The sequence below is a fragment of the Bos indicus genome, chromosome 22, assembly GCF_029378745.1.
Source record: "Bos indicus isolate NIAB-ARS_2022 breed Sahiwal x Tharparkar chromosome 22, NIAB-ARS_B.indTharparkar_mat_pri_1.0, whole genome shotgun sequence".
NCBI classification, from domain to species: domain Eukaryota; kingdom Metazoa; phylum Chordata; class Mammalia; order Artiodactyla; family Bovidae; genus Bos; species Bos indicus.
Window position 1 is genome coordinate 580,555 of NC_091781.1, and position 25,188 is coordinate 605,742.

General features: G+C 44.6%; 1 protein-coding gene across 1 annotated transcript in view; it reads left to right on the top strand.

Moving 5' to 3' along the window:
* VOPP1 (VOPP1 WW domain binding protein) overlaps positions 1 to 25,188 on the top strand; it is a 175,207-nt gene that overhangs the window by 129,626 nt on the left and 20,393 nt on the right. Inside the window, exons 3-4 of the mRNA XM_019984914.2 lie at positions 6,366 to 6,443; positions 11,636 to 11,772. Coding sequence (XP_019840473.1) covers positions 6,366 to 6,443; positions 11,636 to 11,772 — 215 coding nt within the window. The remainder of the gene's footprint in view (positions 1 to 6,365; positions 6,444 to 11,635; positions 11,773 to 25,188) is intronic.

Genomic DNA, 25,188 nt, shown 5'->3' on the forward strand with positions numbered 1-25,188 from the left:
TGGGCAGCTCTAGTTATAGTCAAGAGTCAAGCTAATTCCGCAGGAAACATCTTGATGGTGAAGGTGATAGAACAGTGAGAAAGAAACTGTTCTGAGCTTGGAAGATCACAGTCTCACTGCTCCTAAGCTGCAGGTGTCTGCCGTCTGTGTTCTCCATCCTGGGCAGCCACCTCCTACCCTCATTCAGAGGTTGTCCATAAGAAGCAGATGAGCAAGGATATCTCTTACTGACAAAACTCTCCACGAGAGTTCTAGAATGTGATCATTGCAGGACATCAAGTAGAATTAGGAGCAGCATCAGTGTGACCCAGACAGAAGTCATAGGGGACCAGACTTAGCCCAGCACCATTAACAGCAGGAAGTGATCTGCTAGTCAGGAGACTTGGGCCTGCAGCTGCCCAGCACCTACCAGGAGGATGAAAGAATCCCTTCTAGACACAACAGAAACTTGAGCCTGTTCACTTTTGACCTGGGGCTTCCACAACAGTAGGTTTGAAGCAATGTGTATATCTATGTGGCTGTACGTGACCAAAACCTAAGTTTTACAGAACATTCTTTTTGTGGGATACCCTCTGATTTTTAAAAAATTGATCTTTACCTTTGTAAAATACATGATGTTACAACTCAATAACTTGATTTCATAATCCACTAGTGGGTGACAATATCTGAAAACACTCTCTGTTGTATAATATTGTGGGAACTTTGGTCAGATCAGATCAGATCAGATCAGTCGCTCAGTAGTATCCGAGTCTTTGCAACCCCATGAATCACAGCACGCCAGGCCTCCCTGTCCATCACCAACTCCCGGAGTTCACTGAGACTCACGTCCATCGAGTCAGTGATGCCATCCAGCCATCTCATCCTCTGTCGTCCCCTTCTCCTCTTGCCCCCAATCCCTCCCAGCATCAGAGTCTTTCCCAATGAGTCAACTCTTCGCATGAGATGGCCAAGTACTGCAGCTTCAGCTTTAGCATCATTCCTTCCAAAGAAATGCCAGGGCTGATCTTCAGAATGGACTGGTTGGATCTCCTTGCTGTCCAAGGGACTCTCAAGAGTCTTCTCCAACACCACAGTTCAAAAGCATCAATTCTTCGGCACTCAGCTTTCTTCACAGTCCAACTCTCACATCCATACATGACCACAGGAAAAACCACAGCCTTGACTAGATGAACCTTTGTTGGCAAAGTAATGTCTCTGCTTTTGAATATGCTATCTAGGTTGGCCATAACTTTCCTTCCAAGGAGTAAGCGTCTTTTAATTTCATGGCTGCAGTCACCATCTGCAGTGATTTTGGAGCCCCAAAAAATAAAGTCTGACACTGTTTCCACTGTTTCCCCATCTATTTCCCATGAAGTGATGGGACTGGATGCCATGATCTTCGTTTTCTGAATGTTGAGCTTTAAGCTAACTTTTTCACTCTCCACTTTCACTTCCATCAAGAAGCTTTTTAGTTCCTCTTCACTTTCTGCCATAAGGGTGGTGTCATCTGCATATCTGAGGTTATTGATATTACTCCCGGCAATCTTGATTCCAGCTTGTGTTTCTTCCAGCCCAGCATTTCTCATGATGTACTCTGCATATAAATTAAATAAGCAGGGTGACAATATACAGCCTTGACGTACTCCTTTTCCTATTTGGAACCAGTCTGTTGTTCCATGTCCAGTTCTAACTGTTGCTTCCTGACCTGCATACAAATTTCTCAAGAGGCAGATCAGGTGGTCTGGTATTCCCATCCCTTTTGGAATTTTCCACAGTTTATTGTGATCCACACAGTCAAAGGCTTTGGCATAGTCAATAAAGCAGAAATAGATGTTTTTCTGGAGCTCTCTTGCTTTTTCCATGATCCAGCGGATGTTGACAATTTGATCTCTGGTTCCTCTGCCTTTTCTAAAACCAGCTTGAACATCAGGAAGTTCACGATTCACATATTGCTGAAGCCTGGCTTGGAGAATTTTGAGTATTACTTTACTAGCGTGTGAGGTGAGTGCAACTGTGTGGTAGTTTGAGCATTCTTTGGCATTGCCTTTCTTTGGGATTGGAATGAAAACTGAGCTTTTCCAGTCCTGTGGCCACTGCTGAGTTTTCCAAATTTGCTGGCATATTGAGTGCAGCACTTTCACAGCATCATCTTTTAGGATTTGGAATAGCTCAACTGGAATTCTATCACCTCCACTAGCTTTGTTCATAGTGATGCTTTATAAGGCCCACTTGACTTCACATTCCAGGATGTCTGGCTCTAGGTCAGTGATCACACCATCATGATTATCTGGGTCATGAAGATCTTTTTTGTACAGTTCTTCTGTGTATTCTTGCCATCTCTTCTTAATATCTTCTGCTTCTGTTAGGTCCATACCATTTCTGTCCTTTATCGAGCCCATCTTTGCATGAAATGTTCCTTTGGTATCTCTGATTTTCTTGAAGAGATCTCTAGTCTTTCCCATTCTGTTGTTTTTCTCTATTTCTTTGCATTGATCACTGAAGAAGGCTTTCTTATCTCTTCTTGCTATTCTTTGAAATTCTGTATTCAGATATTTATATCTTTCCTTTTCTCCTTTGCTTTTCACTTCTCTTCTTTTCACAGCTATTTGTAAGGCCTCCCCAGACAGCCATTTTGCTTTTTTGCATTTCTTTTCCATGGGGATGGTCTTGATCCCTGTGTCCTGTACAGTGTCACAAACCGGGAACTTTGGTAGTTCTTCCCAAATCATCACCGTACTTTTACCCAGTGTCTCATCTTCCTATGTTAGTTCTGTCTTTATGGTTACATTATCTGCTAATTGTAGAGAGTTCTTGGCATGGAATGGTATAGGAAGTCTGGTCAATATGCAGTTCCATGTTAAAGCAAGAACTCCCTCAGGTATTATTAAAGAGTGGGTTGCCATTTCCTTCTCCAGGGGAGCTTCCCAACCCAGGGATCGAATCCAGGTCTCCCACATTGCAGGCAGACGCTTTAACCTCTGAGCCACCAGGGAAGCCCTATTATTAAAGAGTGGTTGCTAAATTTCTGTTTGTAACTCCATCACAGGGATCTCCCACCATTTGCCCAAGAAGTCTATGCTTCCTTCACCTTTTCTGTTACCATCTGCTGAATTTTCACCTTTACCTCCTGTTTCTTCTGGGCTTGGTTTGCTCTTTGGGAAATGTTAAGCTTTAAACTGTGCCACCTTAAACTTCGCCTTCCCCTCTATACCTTTAACCCTAACCCTTTACTTTCCTAGACATCCTGCCACTGCCCTACTTCTCAGTCCTTTGCAGTTGGTTTATTTGCATGAGTAAATGGTTGTGAAGTCTTACATAGTCACTGTTCATGAGCATGATCACGACACACCATCGTGGTGATGACTTGGTCCAAGCAGAAGAATAGGAAGATCAAGTGGGATCCAAGAAGGTAGCCCTTTGGTGACAAAAGACTCAGTGTTACTGCAGAATCAGTGTCTGTGCAAAACACCTTCCTGGAATATTTGCCAAATCCTTTCTTGGCTTCAGCAGACAGTGGCCTGGGGAGGTGTGTGTGTGGGAGGTGTGACATCCCCAGCGCCTTGTTACCTGAGCTTATTTCAAACATGGAGTTGATAATATTTTACTTGCATGTTAAATAAGACAGTTGTGAGGCACTGACCTGGCATCTTGAATGTAAGATGTGACCAAAGCATATAACCTTTGTTCTCGTTTGTGTAAGTTCTCTGTTGCTTAGTCATTAGTCACTGCCAAGTGAGCAGATTGAAACCATTTGTGTTTATTTTCTTACAGTTCCTATAGATCACAAGTCTGGACACAGCATTGAGGGGTCCTTTGCTCCTGGATATCACAAAGCTGAAACCAAGGGGTGGCTGGGTTGTGCTCTCTTTTGGAGCTTGTGTCCTCTTGTAAATTCATTCAGTAGTTGACAGCATTCATGTTGTAGGACTGAAGTCCCAGTTTCCTTGTTGGTTGGCTGGGGGTCACATTCAGCTCTTGGAGACCACCCTTAGTGGTCTCTTCTTCAAAGCCACAGAGGCCCCCCTGGTCTGCTACAGCTGTCTTACATAACATACTACTTTATTTAATGTTTCATAATCATGGGAGTGACGGTCCCATCATAGTCACAGGACCTGCCACACTCAAGGGGAGGAAATCATGCAGTCTGTGCATTCTAGAGGGGCAGGCATCTTGGGGCTGTCTTTGAATTCTCTCTACCACATCATCACATTTATCTTTGGATCTAACTTAGTTGCTAAGGACTCTTGTCTTTGCAAATTCGTGGTCAAAAATGGTCCCATCTCTGTGTGTACAATTAATTGTCGGAATTCCACGTACTCTGGAAGGCAGAAGCCCTTTATCTCCTTTGAGTGCCCCCCTCCCTACACACACACACACACACACACACACACACACCCAAGGAGTCACTGTGGATGGTGCTCTGTGTAGTATCAGCAGATGATGCTATTCGTGCAGTGCCCATCCAACCCTGGCCTAGTCCCTGGCTGGCCTGCCCCCAGCGTTTCCTTTTGTCTTCCTCGCTGTGCTTAGCCTCCTCTCCACACTGCAGCTGGAGGGCTCGCAGCCCTGGGGCCAGCGATCCTCTCCTAACACTGAGGCCCTCGTGCAGTTCACGTCACAGCCAGGCTGGATGTCTGTGTGGTCTGTGTTCAGATGTCACCCTGTCAGTGAATCATCCTTGAATGCCTGGTTTTACATTGTATCATCCACCACTCCTTCCCACTGCTTTCAACTTGCCAGCTTCTACTTTAGTTTTCACCATGTGGAACTTACTGCCATCTAACCCCATTCATGTTTCTCTTGCTTGTTGTTTGTCCCCTTCTTCTAGAAAGAAAGCTCCCGCATGTCCTTCTGTTAGGGTTTTTATGGCTCCCCCCAGACCCAGCACAGGCTGAGTTCAGAGTGGCAGCTCGGTGACTCTGTGTTGGATGCCTGGGTTGTGAGAACCAGTAGTGTTTTTAAGCACATATTTTGGTGCTCTGCTAGCTGTTGGTTGGATAAAAGAAGCTAAACAGATTTTAGCTTATGCTCCAGCATGTAGGAGCATCCCATCAAAATCAAGAATTTCTACCTAGTAGACAGAAGTTCATGTTTGTGGTCTATAGGAGGAATGGGCGTGTGTGTGTGTGTGTGTGTGTGTGTGTGTGTGTGATGGCATGGTTTGGTGGGGGTCTCTCTGCTCAGTTTATCCTTGAAATGATAGAGGATATAGCAGTGATTGGGTGCTGAATGTTTAAAGAGCTCGAAGCCCCGGGAGCCAACCAGGGAGAAACAGCACTACAGCTCAAATGTGTGGGGTTCCGTTATAACTCATAATACTCCATCTTAGCTAATATTTTATAGGGAGCTATTTTCTACATATTTTTCTACATAAAGCAAGTCAATTTGTACTGTAATTACCTAAAAATTCAGTGTCCAAAGTCTTGGATCAAATTGTGTATTTCTCCCAACTACTTTTTTTTTTAATTAGAAAATTGGCAGGAACTTGATATATCATAATTCTGTGATCATTTAATATTATTGAGAAACAGCCTTACCCCTCAACACACACCCAACCCACTGCCACTTGGACTGAAACTGCTGTAGTGAAAGTGTGTCTATAAAAGCCAAAGTGCAGAAGCTTTCATCGCTTCTCTCTTTTCTTAAAGAAAGCGGGTCTGGGGAAGAGTGGGGATATTGGAGGAGTCCGAGCTGACCCCTGGGAACCTTGGCCCTGTGCTGGGCCTGTCCTTGGAGAGTGAGGGCCTTTCTCAGGGCTCTACTCAGGGAGGAAGGGCGCTGAGCACCATGACTGCAGCATCAAGGGGGCAGGACAGGTGTGAGCAGCCGTGGCCCTTGTCAGCACTTTAGGTGAGGGTGAGGCCTTCAGACTTAAAGCAGTGCTATAAGGAGGCCCTGCCCTCCCATGCCTTTTGCTTATGGGGAAACAGGCTCATAGATGTTGAGTAACTTGCTAGCAGTCTTGCAGCCGGTAAGTGGTAAGACCAGGACTAAAGCACAGAACTTGTCCAGCTTCATGACCTCTGCACTTCAGCTCTCTGGCCTTGTTGATGCAGGTCCCCAACTTCTGACTTGGTCAGCACTGCCCAGCATCTGCACGGTGCTGATGCTCCCCTCTGGTTTCATGCAGGTCTTTGCTCATCCAGTTATAGGGCCTCCCCAGAAGGAAACCACTGTGATTCTGCCCACCGGGATGTGTAGCAAACAGATGCTTTGAATGACACTGTCCCTCTCAGCGCCTACTATTTGGGCCACCACAGCTCTGCTAGTTTCATAAAATGCAGTGGTGGCAGTTCTGTCCTTCACACTGAAATCTGCCTGGACCTCCCAATTGGTCCAGCCCTTCTTCTGCAGGAAGCTGACAGCCTGTGCCCTCTCTCCCACAGATGCCGCCCTTACGAGGACTGCTGTGGCTCCAGGTGCTGTGTGCGGGCCCTCTCCATACAGAGGCTGTGGTACTTTTGGTAGGTCATGACTCTTCCAGGTCTCAGATGCTCCCCCCTTCCCCAGGGCTCTGCCCAGTCAGTCTCAGCCAGGGTGACATCACCTCCACCTGAGGTCGTGGTCTCCGGGTGGCCTATCAAGCAAGCAGATAAGTTTGGGCTGGCTTTGTATCAAGTGCTTCTGCTCCCAGAGTTTGCAGAAAGCTCATCCCTGTTTCCTCAGGCTTGTGGCTGGGAAAGAAGAGTTATTCTTTGGGAAGCTGGACTGTACAGCAGCTTCAGCCTTCAGCAGCTCTTCCACCAATGTCTGAAATGGATTGAGGCTGCCTGTCTTAATTGGAGAATCGGCAGATCTTGCTATAGAGTTTTTGCTGCCTGGAAATCTTCCATATTTATTTTGTGTCAGCTGAATCCTAACTTTCAAGACAGCCTACATCCTTGCCCATCTTCCAGATCCACTGGAGGAACTTGAAAGAGCCATCCGGCATCTGTAAGATTGTAGCTCAGGAGAGAATGAGGGAGTAAAGCTGACAGAGTCCTGGAAGGATGGGTGCAGAGTTTCCAGTAAGGTGAGGAACCTCCTGTGAGTTGCTGTCCTCAGAGGATGCCTGTAAGGAATGCCTTTAGACATAAGGAATGTCTGAAGACAGGCCTTTCCTGACCCCGTGGCAGGAGCCACTTGGCTTTTTTGTGAGATTTTTCTATTGGCCTCCTGATAACTGTTCCTAATATTTGATTAGGGAAACCAGCACCATCGGGGACTCCACATGCCGCTTTCTGTAATGGGAGAGCCTCTTCATTTGACCATCACTGCCTTGTGGCCAGGCCTTGGCCATTTGGGGGCTGGACTCAGCTGTCATGTGGGGCCCTGAATGGTGCCAGGCTGTCACTGGCTTCTCCCCACCTTCTGGCTGCTAGCACCTCAAAATATAGTAGAAGAAAAAATCTTTTAGCCTGAGACTTTTGGAATGTAAACACCTCTGGCATTTCAGAGCTTTGCCTGGCGTCACCCACGTGTTCCCTCGGAACTTGTGGCTAAGGGTCCCGTAAGGGATCAGCAGTGCTTCACATTGGCCTGAAGCACCAGAGAATGATGATGAAGCTGTGAAAATGCTGCCAAGAGGAGAAAACTTGTCAAAGTCTAGGTCTTATGTGATTAGAAAGAAGGAAAAGTTGAGAGTCCAGGAGAACTCTGCAGGCCTGGCTGCCAGAGCAGCTTCTGTTGACCTTTCCTGGAAGCGTCCTCTGAACTGGCAGCTGGTGCTTCCGAGCTGTTTGCCAGTGTCCCTTGTCAGGGTCAGGGCACCTCAGCAAGCCAATGGGCCCCTATACAGAGGCATCTCATGAGCGCCGTGGAAGGAAGGCATGTCTCCACGCTCGGGATGCCAGATACCAGGAGGTTTGGTCTAGTTCTTTGGGTTGAGATTCTGATACCAGCTTCTAAACCAGGGGAAATGCTGGCTTGAAACTCAGCATTCAAAAAACAAAGGCATCTGGCATCTGGTCCTATCACTTCGTGGCAAATAGATGGGGAAACAATGGAAACAGTGACATACTTTATTTTCTTGGCTCCAAAATCACTGCAGACGGTGACTGCAGCTATCAAATTAAAAGATGCTTGCTCCTTGGAAGAAAAGCTGTGACAAACCTAGACAGTGTATTAAAGAGCAGAGACATCACTTCACCAACAAAGGTCCATATAATCAAAGCTATGGTCTTTCCAGTAGTCATGTACAGAAGTGAGAGTTGAACCATAAAGAAGGCTGAGTGCTGAAGAACTGATGCTTTCGAACAGTGGTGCTGGAGAAGACTCTTGAGAGTCCCTTGGACTGCAAGGAGATCAAAACAGTCAATCATAAAGGAAATCAACCCTGAACATTCATTGGAAGGACTGATGCTGAGGCTGAAGCTCCAACTCGCTGGAAAAGACCCTAAAGCTGGGAAGGATTGAGGGCAGGAGGAGAAGAGGATGACAAGGGATGAGATGGATGGATGGCATCACCGATTCAATGGACATGAGTTTGAGCAAAGTCTGGGAGGTAGTTCACTATTTCCTTCAGGACAGGGAGGCCTGTCGTGCTGCAACCTACAGGGACACGATTGAGCGAATGAACAACAACAAAACCAGGGAGACAGCCAGAGAACACCCTGAGATGCAAGTCCCAGCTGAAGTTTGAGGGCGCTTGGTTTTCACTCCATATGTTCCTTCTCTCGGTAATGTGTCTGTTATGTACCAGGGTCCTGTGGAGAGGCCCTATGGCAGCTGGGTTCCTAGAACAGATGTCTAAACACATGGAGAATTTTAAGCCAGTGTTCTGGAAACAAAGCATGCAACTTCTGATGACAGAAAAGTTGGGGAAAGCTCATGGCTTCTGTCTGGGTCTCAGAGAAGAGGGCCCTCCTGGCAAACGGACCTGCACATTTTAGGGCCAGGGCCCTAAGAATGGACCTGGTGAGAGAGGGATGGTGGGGAGCTGGTGTTGGGGGGAAGTTTGGGGGGAGAGGTAGGAGGTTGGGAGGAGGGATCTGGGCATGGAGCGAGTGGAGGGCTGTTCTCCAACCTGGCTCCCCTTGACTTTGGAGGATTTGGGGTTCCTTAGCATAGCACAGAGGTTTTGGCAGAGAATGCTTTTGGAAGTCAACTCTAATATCTTAAGTAATCCTTACCTAGGGTAGTCTAATGTAGGCCCCAGGATTTGGAAAGCTGTAGAGTTGAAAAGCACACTGTGACACAGTGCAGTCTGGCAGGTAAGTGCTGCCTGCTGTGGGGCTCCTGCAGAGTTGGGGGATGCGGGCCCAGGGAGGCTCTGCTGCTGCCTGAGACCTGAAAACTGCTGGGGAGGAAGGCAGGAAGAGACTAAAAAACAAACTGAAGAAGCCAGATTACTTTTAATGATAAAAAGACACAAACTTCCTCTCTTAATCCCAGGAATGCTCCCCATACCTGCTCAGCAATGAAAGAGAACTTCGAGAATTGCTTTTCTTACCTTGACCCCCCCTTTCCTCTTTGTTACCAGAAACTCATTCCCCTGCCCCTCTCTTCTCAGACTGCTGTTTCAATAAGGAACAAGTGTGATGATGACTGCCCCAGGAGCCAGGAGTGGGCCTCCTACCCCGTGACTGTGCTCTTACTTGCTTGCACCTATTTGCTCTCCAGCAGTCCACACTGTGAGGTGCATATCGCTTATATTTGTCCAGAAAAACGTGTATTCCATTTGAAATGAACCAAGGTCTCCTGCACTGCAGGCAGATTCTTTACGAACTGAGCCATCAGGGAAGCCCTTTCCGTTTGACAAATAAGCCAAAACTATCATTTTGGGTTATCTCATGGAAGAGACCAAAATCTCTCATGGCTTCTGCATGTCCAACACCGGGAGCCTGGACCTTTGGGAGTGAGCAGGGGTGTAAAACCTTATGCACAGTCACCTCTGTGTGCCTTGCATTTCTGCTCAGATATTTACAGTTGGACCCAGGGTTGAATGTAGGACTCTCATGGAGTCCAGACGAAGTTGTCCATCTTAGATTCCAGCTTCTGACTTGGGAGTGGGGGCTTTGTTTTGCACTATTTGGATTTTTCCTGCTCCCCAGGACTGCACCCCTCTAACCCCTTCCCCATCTGCAGCTCATAGCTGTCCTCCTCAGGCCTCTCGCCCACCCAACTTTTCCTGTTGGCGCACCTATGCAATTCCTTTCTACCCAGAAACATCTTCACTTCTCTTCAATTTGTCTCTTTCCATCATTCAGAATTCAGCTCAGATGTTGCTTTGAAGGAAAAGAAGCTTTTGTGATCTCCCTTAGTCTGGCAGATACCCTCTTTAAACCTCTTGTTGCACTGAATTGCACCCTTGAAATGATGAACACGGCTGTTATATGCATTCTTCTCCCCAACCTATGATGCACCCTTCCTCTTCTTTCTTGGCACTATCAGAGTTGTAAATAAGTAATTTTGTTGCTTTGTTGTTTACTGTCCTCCTCCCCTATGACAACTCAAGTTCAGTGAAGGTGAGGCCCCACCTGTCTTACTCCTTATAATGCAAAGATTGGTGCTGGGAGCCTGGCAGATGCTTCAGAAATTTTGTTGAATTAATAATGAATTATATGAAAGATTAGAAAACCACGATTTCAGTCCTCTTCTGAATCATTTCCTGTCTGGTGCCCCTGATCTTTGTTCCTTCTCAACGTTCCAAGGTATCTGGTCAATACTTATTGATTAACTCTTAATATCATGTTTATATTCTCAAAGGCTTTATTGTCTACTCTTTCCTTAAATTGCATTCATGTGTGGACAGGTGCCTTTGACCATGACATGGCCAGCTCGGCTGTGTGTGCATCCTTCACAAGAATGTGTGTGTTGTTTGAGGTTCTGACAGGTTCTGTGAGTCCCCATCATCATATCAGTTTAGAGATGGACAAGTTTCTCAGCTATGGCTGTGTGGAACAGTCAACTTGGTCCTGCTTCAAATGATTTCCCCTGTTGCTAGAAAAACTAGGTGAATGCTGAAGTGAGATGGGAAGTGCCATTCGTTCATTTTTTATTGAATGCTAGTGATCCAATAGTCACTGAGAATCCTCAGATGATTTCAACAAACATCCGATCCTTCAAGGAGTCAGCTCTTGTCCATTAGACTGTGGGGTCACAATAAAAGGTCCAGCTATACTTAGAACCTAGAGATTTAAAAACAGCTTTTAAAATGAATTGTATTTTCTCTATTCCTATAGTTTCTCTAAAATTAAGATGTGCTCTAGAAAGGGCACTTTTAAAAAATTTTATAGATGTTCATATAATAATGGAGAGAAAACTGTTAGAAAGGATCCCATGCTTCCTCTTCTTGCTTTAACAGAAAAGAAAACTGCAGGGGGGCGGGGCGGGGTGGCAGGGGGTGGGGAGGACAGTGAGAACCAGCAGTAGTCTTCAAGCAGGATTGAAAAGGCATCTTCTGTTTTGACTAAATGTTGGGTTGAAGTCAGGGCCATGGACAGGGAAGAACTGTACCAGCCCTTTGAGGTCAATGGCCATTTGGAGCTTTTGAGGCAAAATGTTCACTTTGAGAGCTTCTCCATGCTAGTCGCCTCCATCCAGGGGCCCCCAGAGCTCTGATGCCAGGTGTCTCCCTGGTTCCTCCACTGGGACCATTCCCGGGGAGAGCGCTTGGGTAGAACCAGCCAGGGGAGCCCTGCCGTCTGCCCAGGCCTCACCCTGTGCTCTCGCCCAGGTTCCTCCTGATGATGGGTGTGCTCTTCTGCTGTGGAGCCGGCTTCTTCATCCGGAGGCGCATGTACCCACCACCGCTGATTGAGGAGCCGGCATTCAACGTGTCCTACACCAGGCAGCCCCAAAACCCCACTCCAGGTCAGCCAAGCCCTCTGCCCTTGTCTGTCCTCCTTCCAGTTTACATGTCCTCTGTAAGCATTTGATAAAAGCACCGCCATGGACTATGCTGGAAGAAAAATTCAGGCCACATTTATTCATTTAAGTTCTGATGCATTTGTGCTAATAAGAAATTCATTGTCTGTTGTATTATATGTCTATCACCTCATATTCTTACCTTATTATTGGTGCATCTTTTATGCACAATTATGCAGTCCATGGGGGCTTCCCAGGTTTCAGTGGTAAAGAATCTGCCTGCAATACAAGAGACACAGTTGATACCAGCTAGATCCCTGGGTTGGGAAGGTCCCCTGGAGGAGGGAATAGCAGCCCACTCCAGTATTCTTGCCTGGAGAATCCCATGGACAGAGGAGCCTCATGGGCTACAGTCCTTGGGGTCACAAAGTCAGACACAACTGAGCATGCACATAGACATGCATATGTGGTTCATATATGCACATTATTTTCTTTTTTTTCTAAAAAATTATTTCACATATTTTTATGTAGAAAGTGTAATATTCTTGCCATTCTTAATGCTTCTGGACTAAATATTAATCATGTTGTGTGTGTGTGTGTTAGTTGCTCAGTCATGTCTGACTCTGCAAACCCCATAGACTGTAGCCCACCAGACTCCACTGACCATGGAATTCTCCAGGCAGGAATATTGGAGTCGATTTCTATGCCCTTCTCCAGGGGATCTTCCTGACCCAGGAATCAAACCTGGGTCTCCTGCATTGCAGGCAGATTCTTTACTGTCTGAGCCACCAGGGAAGCCCATTAATCATGTTGCTGCTGCTAAGTCGCTTCAGTCGTGTCTGACTCTGTGCGACCCCATAGACGGCAGCCCACCAGGCTCTGCCGTCCCTGGGATTCTCCAGGCAAGAACACTGGAGTGGGTTGCCATTTCCTTCTCCAGTGCAGGAAAGTGAAAAGTAGTCTGTCATTACTGATCATTTGTTTTCTTTGTTTTGCTTTTTATTCCTTCACTCAGTAAGCATGTACTGTGCATTTATTAGTAGTATCACGAGTACCTGTTAATTGTGCTGCTATAGACTTTTTCCACAAGTTACATTTGGCCTATTTATGGAACATTACCCAGAGTGGTGCCCCAATGTCAAAAAGAATTTGTGGTTTCTTAATTCTTATAAAACACTGCTCTAACTATCTAAACTCAGACATACTGTAGTGGGTGAATTCCGGTTTCCCTGGGGACACAGGCCCCGTTCCTTGTCTTGACATTCCATTTCAGGAGGGGGTTTGTGGGGCTCTGCAGGCCTGGGGAGGTCATGCTCCTGGAGCTCCTGTCTTTCGCCACGTGGTGGGCTGGGGGTTGCATGGCTTCCCTGGGGCCTTGAGGGTGAGGGGAAGGGTTTCTCTATTCCTCATACACTGTAGAGGGAGTCAGAGGTCTAGGAGCAAGTTCTGCTTGGGTTTTTACAGAATTTCAGTCCTATAACATCAGTCATAAGGTCTGCTGCCCAGAGTGAGGCCTGTAGTTAATGACACTATCATATACTCACAAATTTGCTAAAAGTGGAGATCTTTTTTCCCCCATTGAAGGATGGTCGCTTGACAGCCTTGTTTCTGTTTTACAACAAAGTGAATCAGCCATATGTATACACATATCCTCTCCCTTCTGGATTTCCTTTCCATCTAGGTGACCGCAGAGCATCCTGTAGAGTTCCTGCACTATTCACTAGTATCTGTTCCATGCATAGCGGTGGCAATCCCAGTCTCCCAATCCACCCCACATCCCACTTCCCCTCATGGTATCCATAGGTTTATGGCATACATTGTGGTGATGGCTTCACAGTGTATTTTTATTTCTAAAGTTATCAAGTTGTAGACATTAAATATGTTCACCTTTTTGTATGTCGAACAAACCTCAAAGGAAAAAGAAGTTGGAGACTGAGTGTGACAAGAGCTCTCTCTCTCTGTGCTTTAGACAAAGATATGGGGATGGTCATTTGCTGATCTGTTCTTTTATAGTTTTATTCCACCAGATACTCTCTGGGATTTTAAAAAAATCACCTTTATTATTGTTTAAAATGTTACTAAAAATCTGAATATGTATTTTTCACAACAGTTCAGAGGTTGTTGTACCTTAAACTTTCTCTCAAGGTTAGTACCACTTTTCATGCATAAGTGGATTTTTATTCTTTCCTATTTGGAAATGTTTGTATAGCTTCAGATCTGCTCCAACGTATGGCAAAGTGAAAAGTTTCACTTAAAATGAGAGGCCAAACCTAAAGTTTATCAAGATTAGTCTGACTTTTGAGTGCTTTGATTTCTTTTTTCAAGAAGCAGACAATAGATCAGAGAACTGGGTAAAAGACTAATGAATTTCCTTTTTCTTGTACCTTCATAACATGGATTTTGAGCGTCCCATATGGCCAGAGATGCAAGGTGCTGTGTGTGCTTGGCCTATGGTGTCAGGCCTGGGCTGGTCTAGGGCACACAGCTCCCACTGAATGTCCTCAGCCTTTCAGTGTTTCAACACGGAGGCCCTGCAGCCTCTGTCACCCTCTCTCCTCGGCCCCACCTCTTTTCTGCATTGTAGTCCACACGTCTTTCTGACTGGAGTCCTCAGTCCCCCTATAATAAAAATGTCATCGACCCTACAAGTCTTCCTTCATTCAGACTCTTACCTCACCCCTGAGCAATGCCTACTAAAAATTTTCCAGTCACTAGTCTCTGCCAGTTCTTCTCTGTCTTCCATGTTGCCACTAGAAAGTTCTCTGGGGACAAAAGAAGCACATAGGTCATGTTATTCTCCTGCTTAAGATAGTGCATGGGCTTCTCTTTTTTCCACATCCTTGTCAACAAGTGTAGACACTTGTTGTTTCTTATCTTTGGCAATAGCCACTCTGACAGGTGTGAGGTGATAGCTCATTATGGTTTTATTTGCATTCCTTGGTGGTCAGTGGTGTTGAGCTCCTTTTCATGTCCCTGTTGGCCATCTAGATACCTTCTTTGGGAAAATGTCTATTCAGATCCTCTGCCTATTTTTAATCAGGTTGTTTGGGTTTTTGTTGTTGAGTTGTAAGAATTCTTTGTATCCTGAATATTAACCCTTATCAGATATATGATTTGCAAATATTTTCTCCCATTCAGAAGGTTGCCTTTTTGTTTGACAGTGGTTTCCTTCACCGTGTGTTTGTGTGTCTTTGCTTTGGTTTCCCTTGCCTAAGGAGACATGTCCAAAAAGATAGTGCTAAGACTGGTGACAAAGAGCTTACTGTCCATATTTTCTTCTAGAAATTTTATGTTTTCAGGTCTTACAATCAAGTCTTTAATCCATTTGAGTAAATTTTTGTGTGCGGTATATGATAGTAGTCTAGTGTGATTCTTTTGCATGTGGCTGTTCAGTTTTCCCAACTCCATTTGTTGAAGAGACTATCCTTTCTTCACTGCATGTTTTTCATCTCTTTTTTGTAAATTAATTGTTTATGTCTGTGTGAGTTTATCTCTGAGCTCTTAATTCCATTCCACTGATCTCTGTGTGTGTTTTTCTGCTAGTACCATGCTCTTTTGATTCTTATAGCTTTGTAGTATCATTTGAAATCAGGGGGCATGTGATACACCTCTAGCTTTGTTCCTTTTTTTGTCAGGATTGCTTTGGCTATTTGGGGTCTTTGGGTTTCATATAAATTTTAGAATTTTTTGTTCTTTTTTTAAATTTATTTTTAAATTTTATTTTATTTTTAAACTTTACAATATTGTATTGGTTTTGCCAAATATCAAAATGAATCCGCCACAGGTATACATGTGTTCCCCATCCTGAACCCTCCTCCCTCCTCCCTCCCCTTACCATCCCTCTGGGTCGTCCCAGTGCACCAGCCCCAAGCATCAAGTATCGTGCATTGAACCTGGACTGGCGACTCGTTCCATATATGATATTATACATATTTCAATGCCATTCTCCCAAATCATCCCACCCTCTCCCTCTCCCACAGAGTCCAAAAGACTGTTCTGTACATCAGTGTCTCTTTTGCTGTCTCATATACACGGTTATTGTTACCATCTTTCTAAATTCCATATATATGTGTTAGTATACTGTATTGGTGTTTTTCTTTCTGGCTTACTTCATTCTGTATAATAGGCTCCAGTTTCATCCACCTCATCAGAACTGATTCAAATGTATTCTTTTTAATTGGCTGAGTAATACTCCACTGTGTATATGTACCACAGCTTTCTTATCCATTCATCTGCTGATGGACATCTACGTTGCTTCCAAGTCATCAGGATTCTAATAGTGATTGCATTGAATCTGTGGATTGCTTTAGGTAATATGGACATTTTAACAGTGTTAATTCTTCTAATCCATGAGTATGGGATATCTTTCAGTTTCTTTGTGTTATCTTCAATTTCTTTCATCAGTGTCTTACATAGGCCTTTTACCTCCTTGGTTAAATTTATTCCAAGGTATTGTATTCTTTCTGTTGTAATGGGATTGTTTTCTTAGTTTCTCTTTCTGCTAGCTCATTGTTAGTGTATAGAAACAACAATGATGCTTGTGTATTGATTTTGTACCCTGCCACTTTACTGTATTTGTTATCTCTAATATTTTTTGTTGGAGTCCTTAGGGTTTCCTGTATCATGGTGAGTTCTAATCTCTATGTATACTTTGGGCTCCCCACTGGGCTGAGCCCTGAGTGCCAGGACTCACGCCTCAGGCACCAAGGTGATTTACATCTGCCAGCTGAGTGAACGGTCAGCCTGGGGCAAAGATTTTCCATGGCCACACTTGGAGCCTCAGTCAATCCATATTTACTTCCCGCTTGCTCAGGTGCTGCAGGTGCCTGGGACACAGACTGCAGCCTGGGTTCCAGCCCTCACTCACCCCGCTGTGCTCTGTAGGCTTCTCACAACCATATGTGGAACACTGTGTCATTGCACAAGTAACTGTAAAGTCACTGACTGTGATGAGAGGTATGTAGAGAAAGTTCAGGATGCTGGCAAGCCAAGTAAATGGGAAGCACAATCTGTTGTATGGATGGAAGGAACCTAAGAGTTTGTAAGTATATTTAAGTGGAAGTAAGGCAGGAGGGCTGGAGACTGAGGAGCAGCCAGCAAGGGTCCTGTACCTTCCTTTGCTGCCAGAATTTCACATGTCTGCCCACTGAGACCTCTGAGCCACAGAGTCCAGGTGGCTCTAGTCAGTCCCGTAACTTCGGCATCAAGGGCTGCTGCTTTTGTAGGCAAGGCGGACGTAGGCGTCTAATGCAGCAGAGACGCCACATCAACAATCCTGACTTTCCCTGGGGAGACTGGGGGTCACGATCAAGGTCCAGCAGAGTGTCTCCCACTTCTCTGGTAGTTCAGTTTGGCCCGATTCTACCCTGCAGTTTGGGGCCCTCAGAGAAATGGGGGCTGTTAATTCTCCTCCACTGCCATCTCATAATGCAGCCACCTGTGGGGCCTGTGGAAGTATCCTCACCTTCTGCTGGGAGGTGCTGGTGTGGGAGTCTGCAGGGATCTACCATCCCCCTCCATGCGTACAGTATGAAAAGTTCAGTCCCAAATGTACCAGATCATCATAGGAAGGCTCGTTTTGTTCCATGGAAGTATACAGTTCCCATACTTTCACCACCAGATCCAGGGCTGTGTCCTTAGTTAATAGCGGGGTGTTTGGGAAGAATTTACTTTGATTTTTTACAATCAGTGATAATGATGAAAAAATAGGATCTGTTAGTTTCTCTAATGGGGCCTGAAGACTCACCTCTTCCCATGGGTGGGGTTCAGCTGTGCGCTTTGGTGGGGTGGGAGGTGGTAAGGGCAGGCTGCGGGGCCAGACTGGGAAGGCAGCCTTGCGCTGATGGGTGCGCTGACTGCGCGAGGTAGGCACTCAGGCCCTGGAGGAGCCTGGAGGGTGTGGAGGGAGATGGGATCAGCAAAGGGAGCATGGGGCACATCTGCCCATCTGCCAGGTGCTCTGTTTTCCCTCTGCTGCTGATCTAGGGGAGGGGAAGTGGATTCTGGTGGGTTGTGCTTATTCATGAAGAAGAAAAGGCAAGTTTTCTTCTTTTTTTTTTTTTTTAAAGAACAAACAGTCAATTCTATTGGGCTCAGCATAGGAATCCATGGGTCTTGAGGACCTCTTTGAATTTGTCAATTGTCTTCTCTAATCATCTCACTTACTGAGAAAGGCTTGGGAATACCCAGGGATTATCTTCCAGAGAATTTCTGCCGTAAGTCAGTTCAGTCAGTTCAGTCACTCAGTTGTGTCTGACTCTTTGCAACCCCATGGACTACAGCATGCCAGGCCTCCCTGTCCGTCACCAACTCCTTGAGCTTACTCAAACTCATGTCCATCAAGTTGGTGATGCCATCCAACCATCTCATCCTCTGTCATCCCCTTCTCCTCCTGCCTTCAATCTTTCCCAGCATCAGAGTCTTTTCCAACGAGTCAGTTCTTTGCATCAGGTGGCTAAAGTATTGGCGTTTCAGCTTCAGTATCAATCCTTCCAATGAATATTCAGGACTGATTTCCTTTAGGATGGACTGGTTGGATCTCCATGCAGGCCAAGAGACTCTCAAGAGTCTTCTCCAACACCACAGCAATACCACAGCAACACCACAACAACTCTGCCTGAAGAGTTGTGTTCAAAAGGCAACTTTTAAAGAACCAGCACTCTTGCCCTGGAGGGCTGCAGGAGGGCGCACTCATGTCCTGCCTGCAGAGGGGCACATGCTAGCGTTTTGGCAGGACCAGCTCCCCAGCCCAACAAGGCTGAGTACAGAAGAGCAGAGACCTGCACATGATCAAGATGCTCACAGCTGGGGTGGGCCTGGCCGCTCCGTGGTTCTGTGGACTGCTGCGTGTTGGAACAGGACTTGGGGGAAGGAAACTGCCTAACTAGGTATGAAAGCTGAGGTGACGAGGTGGGGCTTCGAGACCACCCAGAAACCAAGAAACACAGGTTGAAGCTGTTGGTCAAAGGCAGAGGCCTGCATCAGCTCACTAGGGCCTTTGCCAGCATAGAGAGCAGAGGCGTGCAGCGAAGCTGGTCTGGGGACCAGGGAGAGGCAGCTGGATGGGGCGCCAGAAGGACTGAGGTCTGTTGGGCCTAGGCTAGGCACTGTCTCTTCTGAGCCTCTGTGCCTTGTCTGCAAAATGAAGTTGCATAAAGAAAAGAGGTCCCAGTTATTGTCTTATGTCCAGAGGTGGCCAGAGTGTGACAGAGATAGTTAGAGCTCCCTAAGAGGCTTAGCCTCCTGCCTCCCACGCCCCTGGCAGGGTCCTGGATATGCCCTTCTGGGTATTGAGGAAAGGTGGACTTTGTTCATTCAGAAAACACTGGCTGACTGACAGTGTCATACACAGCCTAGTGGCCATGCGGAACTCTATATTTGAAAGCTGGTAAGAGAGTAGATCTTAAAAGTTCTTATCATAAAGGAAAAAAATGTCTAACTATGAGGTGATGGGTGATAACTCATTTGTGGTAATCACAATGTACATGATTACCAAATCATTATGCCATGCAATGTTATATGTCATTAATACTTCAATAAAACTGGAGAACATTTACAACAGTGGGAAGAATGTAAAACCTTGGCTACAGCAGAACTATGGGCCCGGAGGAGAGTAGGGCTGGATTTCAGGGTGATCAGAGCAGGGCCTGAACTTGTACTCTTGAGACTGAATGTGGGGAGAGCATTTGGGGCCACAAAGAAAAAGATGATGGTGTTACGGTCTCTTTTCTGCATATTATGTGGCACTCAAATTGATAGTCAAGATGAGGGCTGTGGAACTGTGGCAGGACAAGCATGAAGCTGTATTTAGGGACGAGGGTGGGCCCTCTGTTACAGAGTGGTCCCTTGTGTGATGACACAGGTGCGGAGACCGGAGAGAACAGTTGGTAATGACATCTGTGATGTTAATATGGTTTAGCAGTGTTAACTGTCCTCAACAGTGGTTTCCTTTCATATGACTGGTACTGATTTTTAAGATACTTAGAAGTAGATGGAGTATTCCCACTGGGAGATACTTTCTTTCCTTTCCATTAGTGAGTTTGTTGATGGTTTTCTGACTGTTCTGGTGCCCCAATCCTGTACTAAATCGGTCAACCTGCAGTCATGGTGTGTGTGTGCATGCTAAGTCACTTCAGTCGTGTCCGACTCTTTGCAACCCTACGGACTGTAGCCCACCAGGCTCCTCTGTCCTTAGGATTCTCTAGGCAAGTGATGGTAGTGGCCTGATTAAATGATGCAAAAGGAAGGAGAATGGAAACAGTAGGAAGTATGTTTTGACAGTTTTTTACCCTCCAAATCAAAGCTGAAACACACACAGGGCTGCTTCAGTTGTGAAGATAAGCTGTGTTTGCCTTTTTTTGTGGGATGTGAGGGCCCCGGTGTTCATCTTTGTGTTGGCAGAATTTCAGCTATATAATCTACAAACACTGACAGGTCAGCCTGAAAGACCAGGTACCTAATACAGAGACAGCTTTCAACTCCCTTCTTCCCCTCCTCCCAACGAAGCAGTAAAAGAAGGGCATCTTTGTGATCGCTGATCCTTGCAAGAGAAAACGCAAAGGGTCAGGCTTTCCTGCTCCCCTCCTTGGACTGACCAGTATGACCAGTCTTTTGTGTATCTTCCAAGAAATTATCCATGATTGTCCTAACATATATATGAAAATGAACATCTTTTTAATACTGATAAAAATAACTTTGGATAATGAGGATATAACTTGAGTCATCATATATTGAATAACGTCAAAGTATGTAAAACAAAAACTCAAGAAATAGGGAAGTATGATGGAAACTGTCAAATGTCAATGCATTATTATTAATCTGCTCAAAATACAAAAGTGAATGGAGTATTCAAAAGAATTTATCAAATTGTCCACAACAAATAAAATCTGAATAAGTCTGCAAGAACAGAAGCAACAGACCTTGGTGTCTGGACTAGGACATTCTGGGGGCCATTTCTAACCTGTGCCTGTGGCACATCTGGGAAGTGACTCCATTCTGCAAAGCCTCCAGCATCTGAACTGTGAGGCTGAGCTCTTAGGCGACTGTCTAGGGTGATTGCCTGTGAGATGATGCAGCACCGTGCTTTAGCACAGTGCCTGAGACCTCAGAGTGAATGGCAGTGGTTGCTGCTACTAATATTACTAAAACTTATAGTTTTAAGAAATCTATTCAACATAAATAAGCAAATTAATCACCTTCTAATCCACTTGGAAATGAAAGAATACCCCCCTAAATTACTCCTTGAGTAAATGAAGTATAGGATGAGGGAAGACCCCGAAGTCCTGACCTGCTCCCACACCCTCACTCCAGACCTCCCGCGCCACCTTCCTATCAGGGTGAACCACAGCTCCACGGCTTCTCAGAGCCCTTCTGAGGTTTCCACCAGCTCTGCCTCCAGAGCTGCACCTCTGATGGAGATGATCAGAAGACCTCCTAACTAGTCATCCTGCTTCCCCAGCTCCTACTTCAGTCTATGGATTTCCAGAAGAGCAACCAGAGTGAAAACAGAAGTCAGAGCACAGTTCACAATCAGAAGTCCTCAGAGTGGCCATAGGCCATTTCTAACTGAGCGTCTCACCTCTGCCTGCTCCATTCTCACCCACGTCTCCTGCTGTCTGTCCTCCTGGCCCTCCTTCCACTCTCGCTGCTCATGGACTTTGTGATTTTCCTCAGAACTTCCAGACTGCCATGCTGATGCCTTCATACTGTGATTCCCTCTACATTTGCACCTTCCTCCCCCTGTACACATGCTGCTTCTCCATCACCTGCTCCCCCTGTACATGTAGCAGCTCCTCCAACCCCTTCTCCCCCACACATCTGCTCAAGTTTGGCTCCTTCATTTATTTCTACCCGTTTCACCTCCCAAAGACCTTCCCTTTGCAAACAGTGAAAAATTGTACTCTGTTTTCTCTTTTTATCCCCACTTTATTTCTATCTTTAACACTGTCATCAGTAACATACTACATACTTTTGTTTTTATATTTTTTATTTCTCTTAACTGCAAGTGCCATAAGGATTTGAGAATTTCTGTTTTCATCATTGCTGTGTCCTAGGTGTTCATAACAGTGCTCAGTTCAGTTCAGTTCAGTTGCTCGGTCCATGTCCAACTCTCTGCGACCCCATGAATTGCAGCACGCCAGGCCTCCCTGTCCATCACCAACTCCCAGAGTTCACTCAGACTCATGTCCATCAAGTCGGTGATGCCATCCAGCCATCTCATCCTCTGTCGTCCCCTTCTCCTCCTGCCCCCAATCCCTCCCAGCATCAGAGTCTTTTCCAATGAGTCAACTCTTCGCATGAGGTGGCCAAGTACTGGAGCTTCAGCTTTAGCATCATTCCCTCCAAAGAACACCCAGGACTAATCTTCTTCAGAATGGACTGGTTGGATCTCCTTGCTGTCCAAGGGACTCTCAGGAGTCTTCTCCAATACCACAGTTCAAAAGCATCAATTATTCGTTGCTCAGCTTTCTTCATAGTCCAACTCTCGCATCCATACATGACCACTGGAAAAACCATAGCCTTGACTGGTAAATAGTAAAACTTCAGTGTTTGTTTGATTATCAATGTGAATTAAGTATTAATGTAATTAACAAGTGAATTAAGTATCAATGAAAAGTTAATACAGAAACATATGCAGTGTAAGTAAGCTGGCATTCAAACTTAAATTCATGGCCTTAATCTTTGTTAAAAGAAAGCGAGTTAGCTGACCCCCTTCTTAAAAGAGGTTCTGAAATTAATAAAATAAAGTCATAAAAAGCAGTAAGGTATACATAATAAAAACTGTAAGTTAAACAAAGCAAAGAGAAAAATTGATTTGCAGATCTCAAAGTTAGTGCTTTGTAAAAAACAATAACAGTAATGGTATTGCCAATATATATTCAGAAAAAAACTATAATTGTAAAATATACATGTACCCTGTGTTCACAGGAGCACTATTTACAATAGCTAAGACATGGAAACAACCTAAATGTCCACTGACAGATGAATGGATAAAGAAGATGTTGTACATATATATACTACTACTCTACCATAAAAAGAATGAAATAATGTCATTTTCAGCCACCTTGATGGACTTCTCATACTAAGTGAAGTAAGTCAGAAAGAGAAAGACATTCATCACATGATATCACTTGTATGTAGAATCTAAAATATGACACAAGTGAAGTTATCTACAAAACAGAAACTGGCTCAGAGACAGAGAACAGACTTGTGTTTCCCAAGGGGGAAGTGAATGGGGAAGGGATGGAGTGGGGCTTTGGGACTTCTAGATGCAAGCTATTCTAAATAGAACGGATAAACCACCGGGTGCTACTGTATAGCACAGGGAGCTATATGCAATATTCTGTAATAAACTATAATGGAAAAGGATATGAAAAGAATGGAAAACCTTGCTGTACAGCAGAAATTAACACTACATTGTAAATCAACTCAGTTCAGTTCAGTCCAGTCGTTCAGTCGTGTCCGACTCTTTGTGACCCCATGAATCGCAGCACATCAGGCCTCCCTGTCCATCAGCAACTCCCGGAGTTCACTCAGACTCACGTCCATCGAGTCAGTGATGCCATCCAGCCATCTCATCCTCTGTCGTCTATACATCCATAAAATAAATTTTCAAAAGTAAATTACAATGCCATTCCCATCCCAATAAATCTAACTGGTAAAACTAGGTAAAGAAAATATGAAATGATAACTGAAAACATTACATATCCATATGAGATTAAAATGACAAAGAACTATACCTGAAATGGAAAATTTTGGTAAGATAAGAAATGTACATTACCAAAGATGCATTAGAATATTGAAAATGTAAGTGGTCCAAAAAGCAAGCAAGAGTTTGAGGAAGTTTGCAGAGAGTTAATGTTCAGCTCCAAATTCATATGGTATCTTTGAAACTTTTTAAGAAACAGCTCATTTGAGTGCTTATGAATTACTGCAAGTATAGAGAATTATAGAAATGTAGAAAAATTATAGAAATTATATAAAAAACAAAGCAATTTATTTTGTACAGCTACTGTAACTTGGAAATGAACACCAAAATAAAATTCTTTTGAATCATGTTTAATGAGCATAAATACAAAAATCTTGAGAGACTGAATTAAACAGTATGTCAAAGAAGTAAACTACCATGTCCATCAGTCTACCACAGAGCAAGCTGTTAACAGTGCAAGTTGCATCAAGAAGCAATGATTGGCAGAGAATTCTGGGGAGAAGGTGGAATCAGAAGCACCAGAATTCTTTTCCCTCACCTAGACAAAAATTGTACTGGCAGAATCTGTCTGATGTAACTATTTTGGTAATCAGAAGTCTGTTGAAGGCTTAGAACTTCCAGGGGAAGACTTAGAGGGCAAACTGAAGTTAATTTTGGTCTTTATCAACTCTTGGCACAGTAGCAGCTACCTAACCCCTGACCCTAGGCCACATGGGAGGCAGCTGTGCACATGATCCTGGGGCAGCTTGTATGAGCCAGAAGCAAAAAGGACCCTGTCCTCCAAATATCGGGGATCTGTGCTCTGGTTGCTGTTTGCTGCTTCTTATTAAAGAGAGGGCAGCCACATTGTTGCAAGCCCTTCTCCCTCCAGCTGAAGTGACCTCCAGGAGATGTGAATGCCTGGTGCCCTTCCCCACGCCCCTTGGTTTTTCACCTTTCCCCCTCTTGGGAGCCAGAAATTAAAGATGAAAACATTCAAAAACAACTTCATATGGGAAAAAAATTACTCAGTGACTACACATCCCCAGGGAAAGGCTCAGAAAAGACCAAAGAACACCTTAAATTTATACCTCAGGCTTTTCCTTTGCACAGAGACAGCCTACAATAACAGCAACAAAAACCCAAACAGTAAGCAAAAACAAAAATGAAAAACAGTAGAACACTGGGGAAGTAATTTCCAGAAGAATCTGATTTCCCGAGTTATCACATTGTTCAATTCAAATGTCCAGTGATCAAAAAATGCATAGAAAGAAAGGAAAGTATGGTTCATCCAAAGTAAACAATCAAATCAATAGACTGTCCCTGAAAAAGACCTATAGCATGTTTCAATGCCACCCATGGCAGATTCATGTTGATGTATGGCAAAACCAATACAATATTGTAAAGTAATTAGCCTCTAATTAAAATAAATAAATTTTTTGGACCTATGGCACATCTTCTAGACAAATCTTTTAAAGCAACTCTCTTAAAGATGCTCAAAGAACTAAAGTAAGATGTGGAGAGAACTTAAAAAAAAATGTGTGAACAAAATAGAAATATCAGTAAAGAGATGGAAATCCTAAGAAGATATGAACAAAAAATTCTGGAGCTGAAGAGTACAATAACAAAAATGAAAAATTCACTACATGATTCAAAGGCAGATTTGAGCAGACAGAAAAAGGATCAGGAAATTTGAAGATTAGATAATGGAAACTATGTAGTCTGAGGAACAGAAA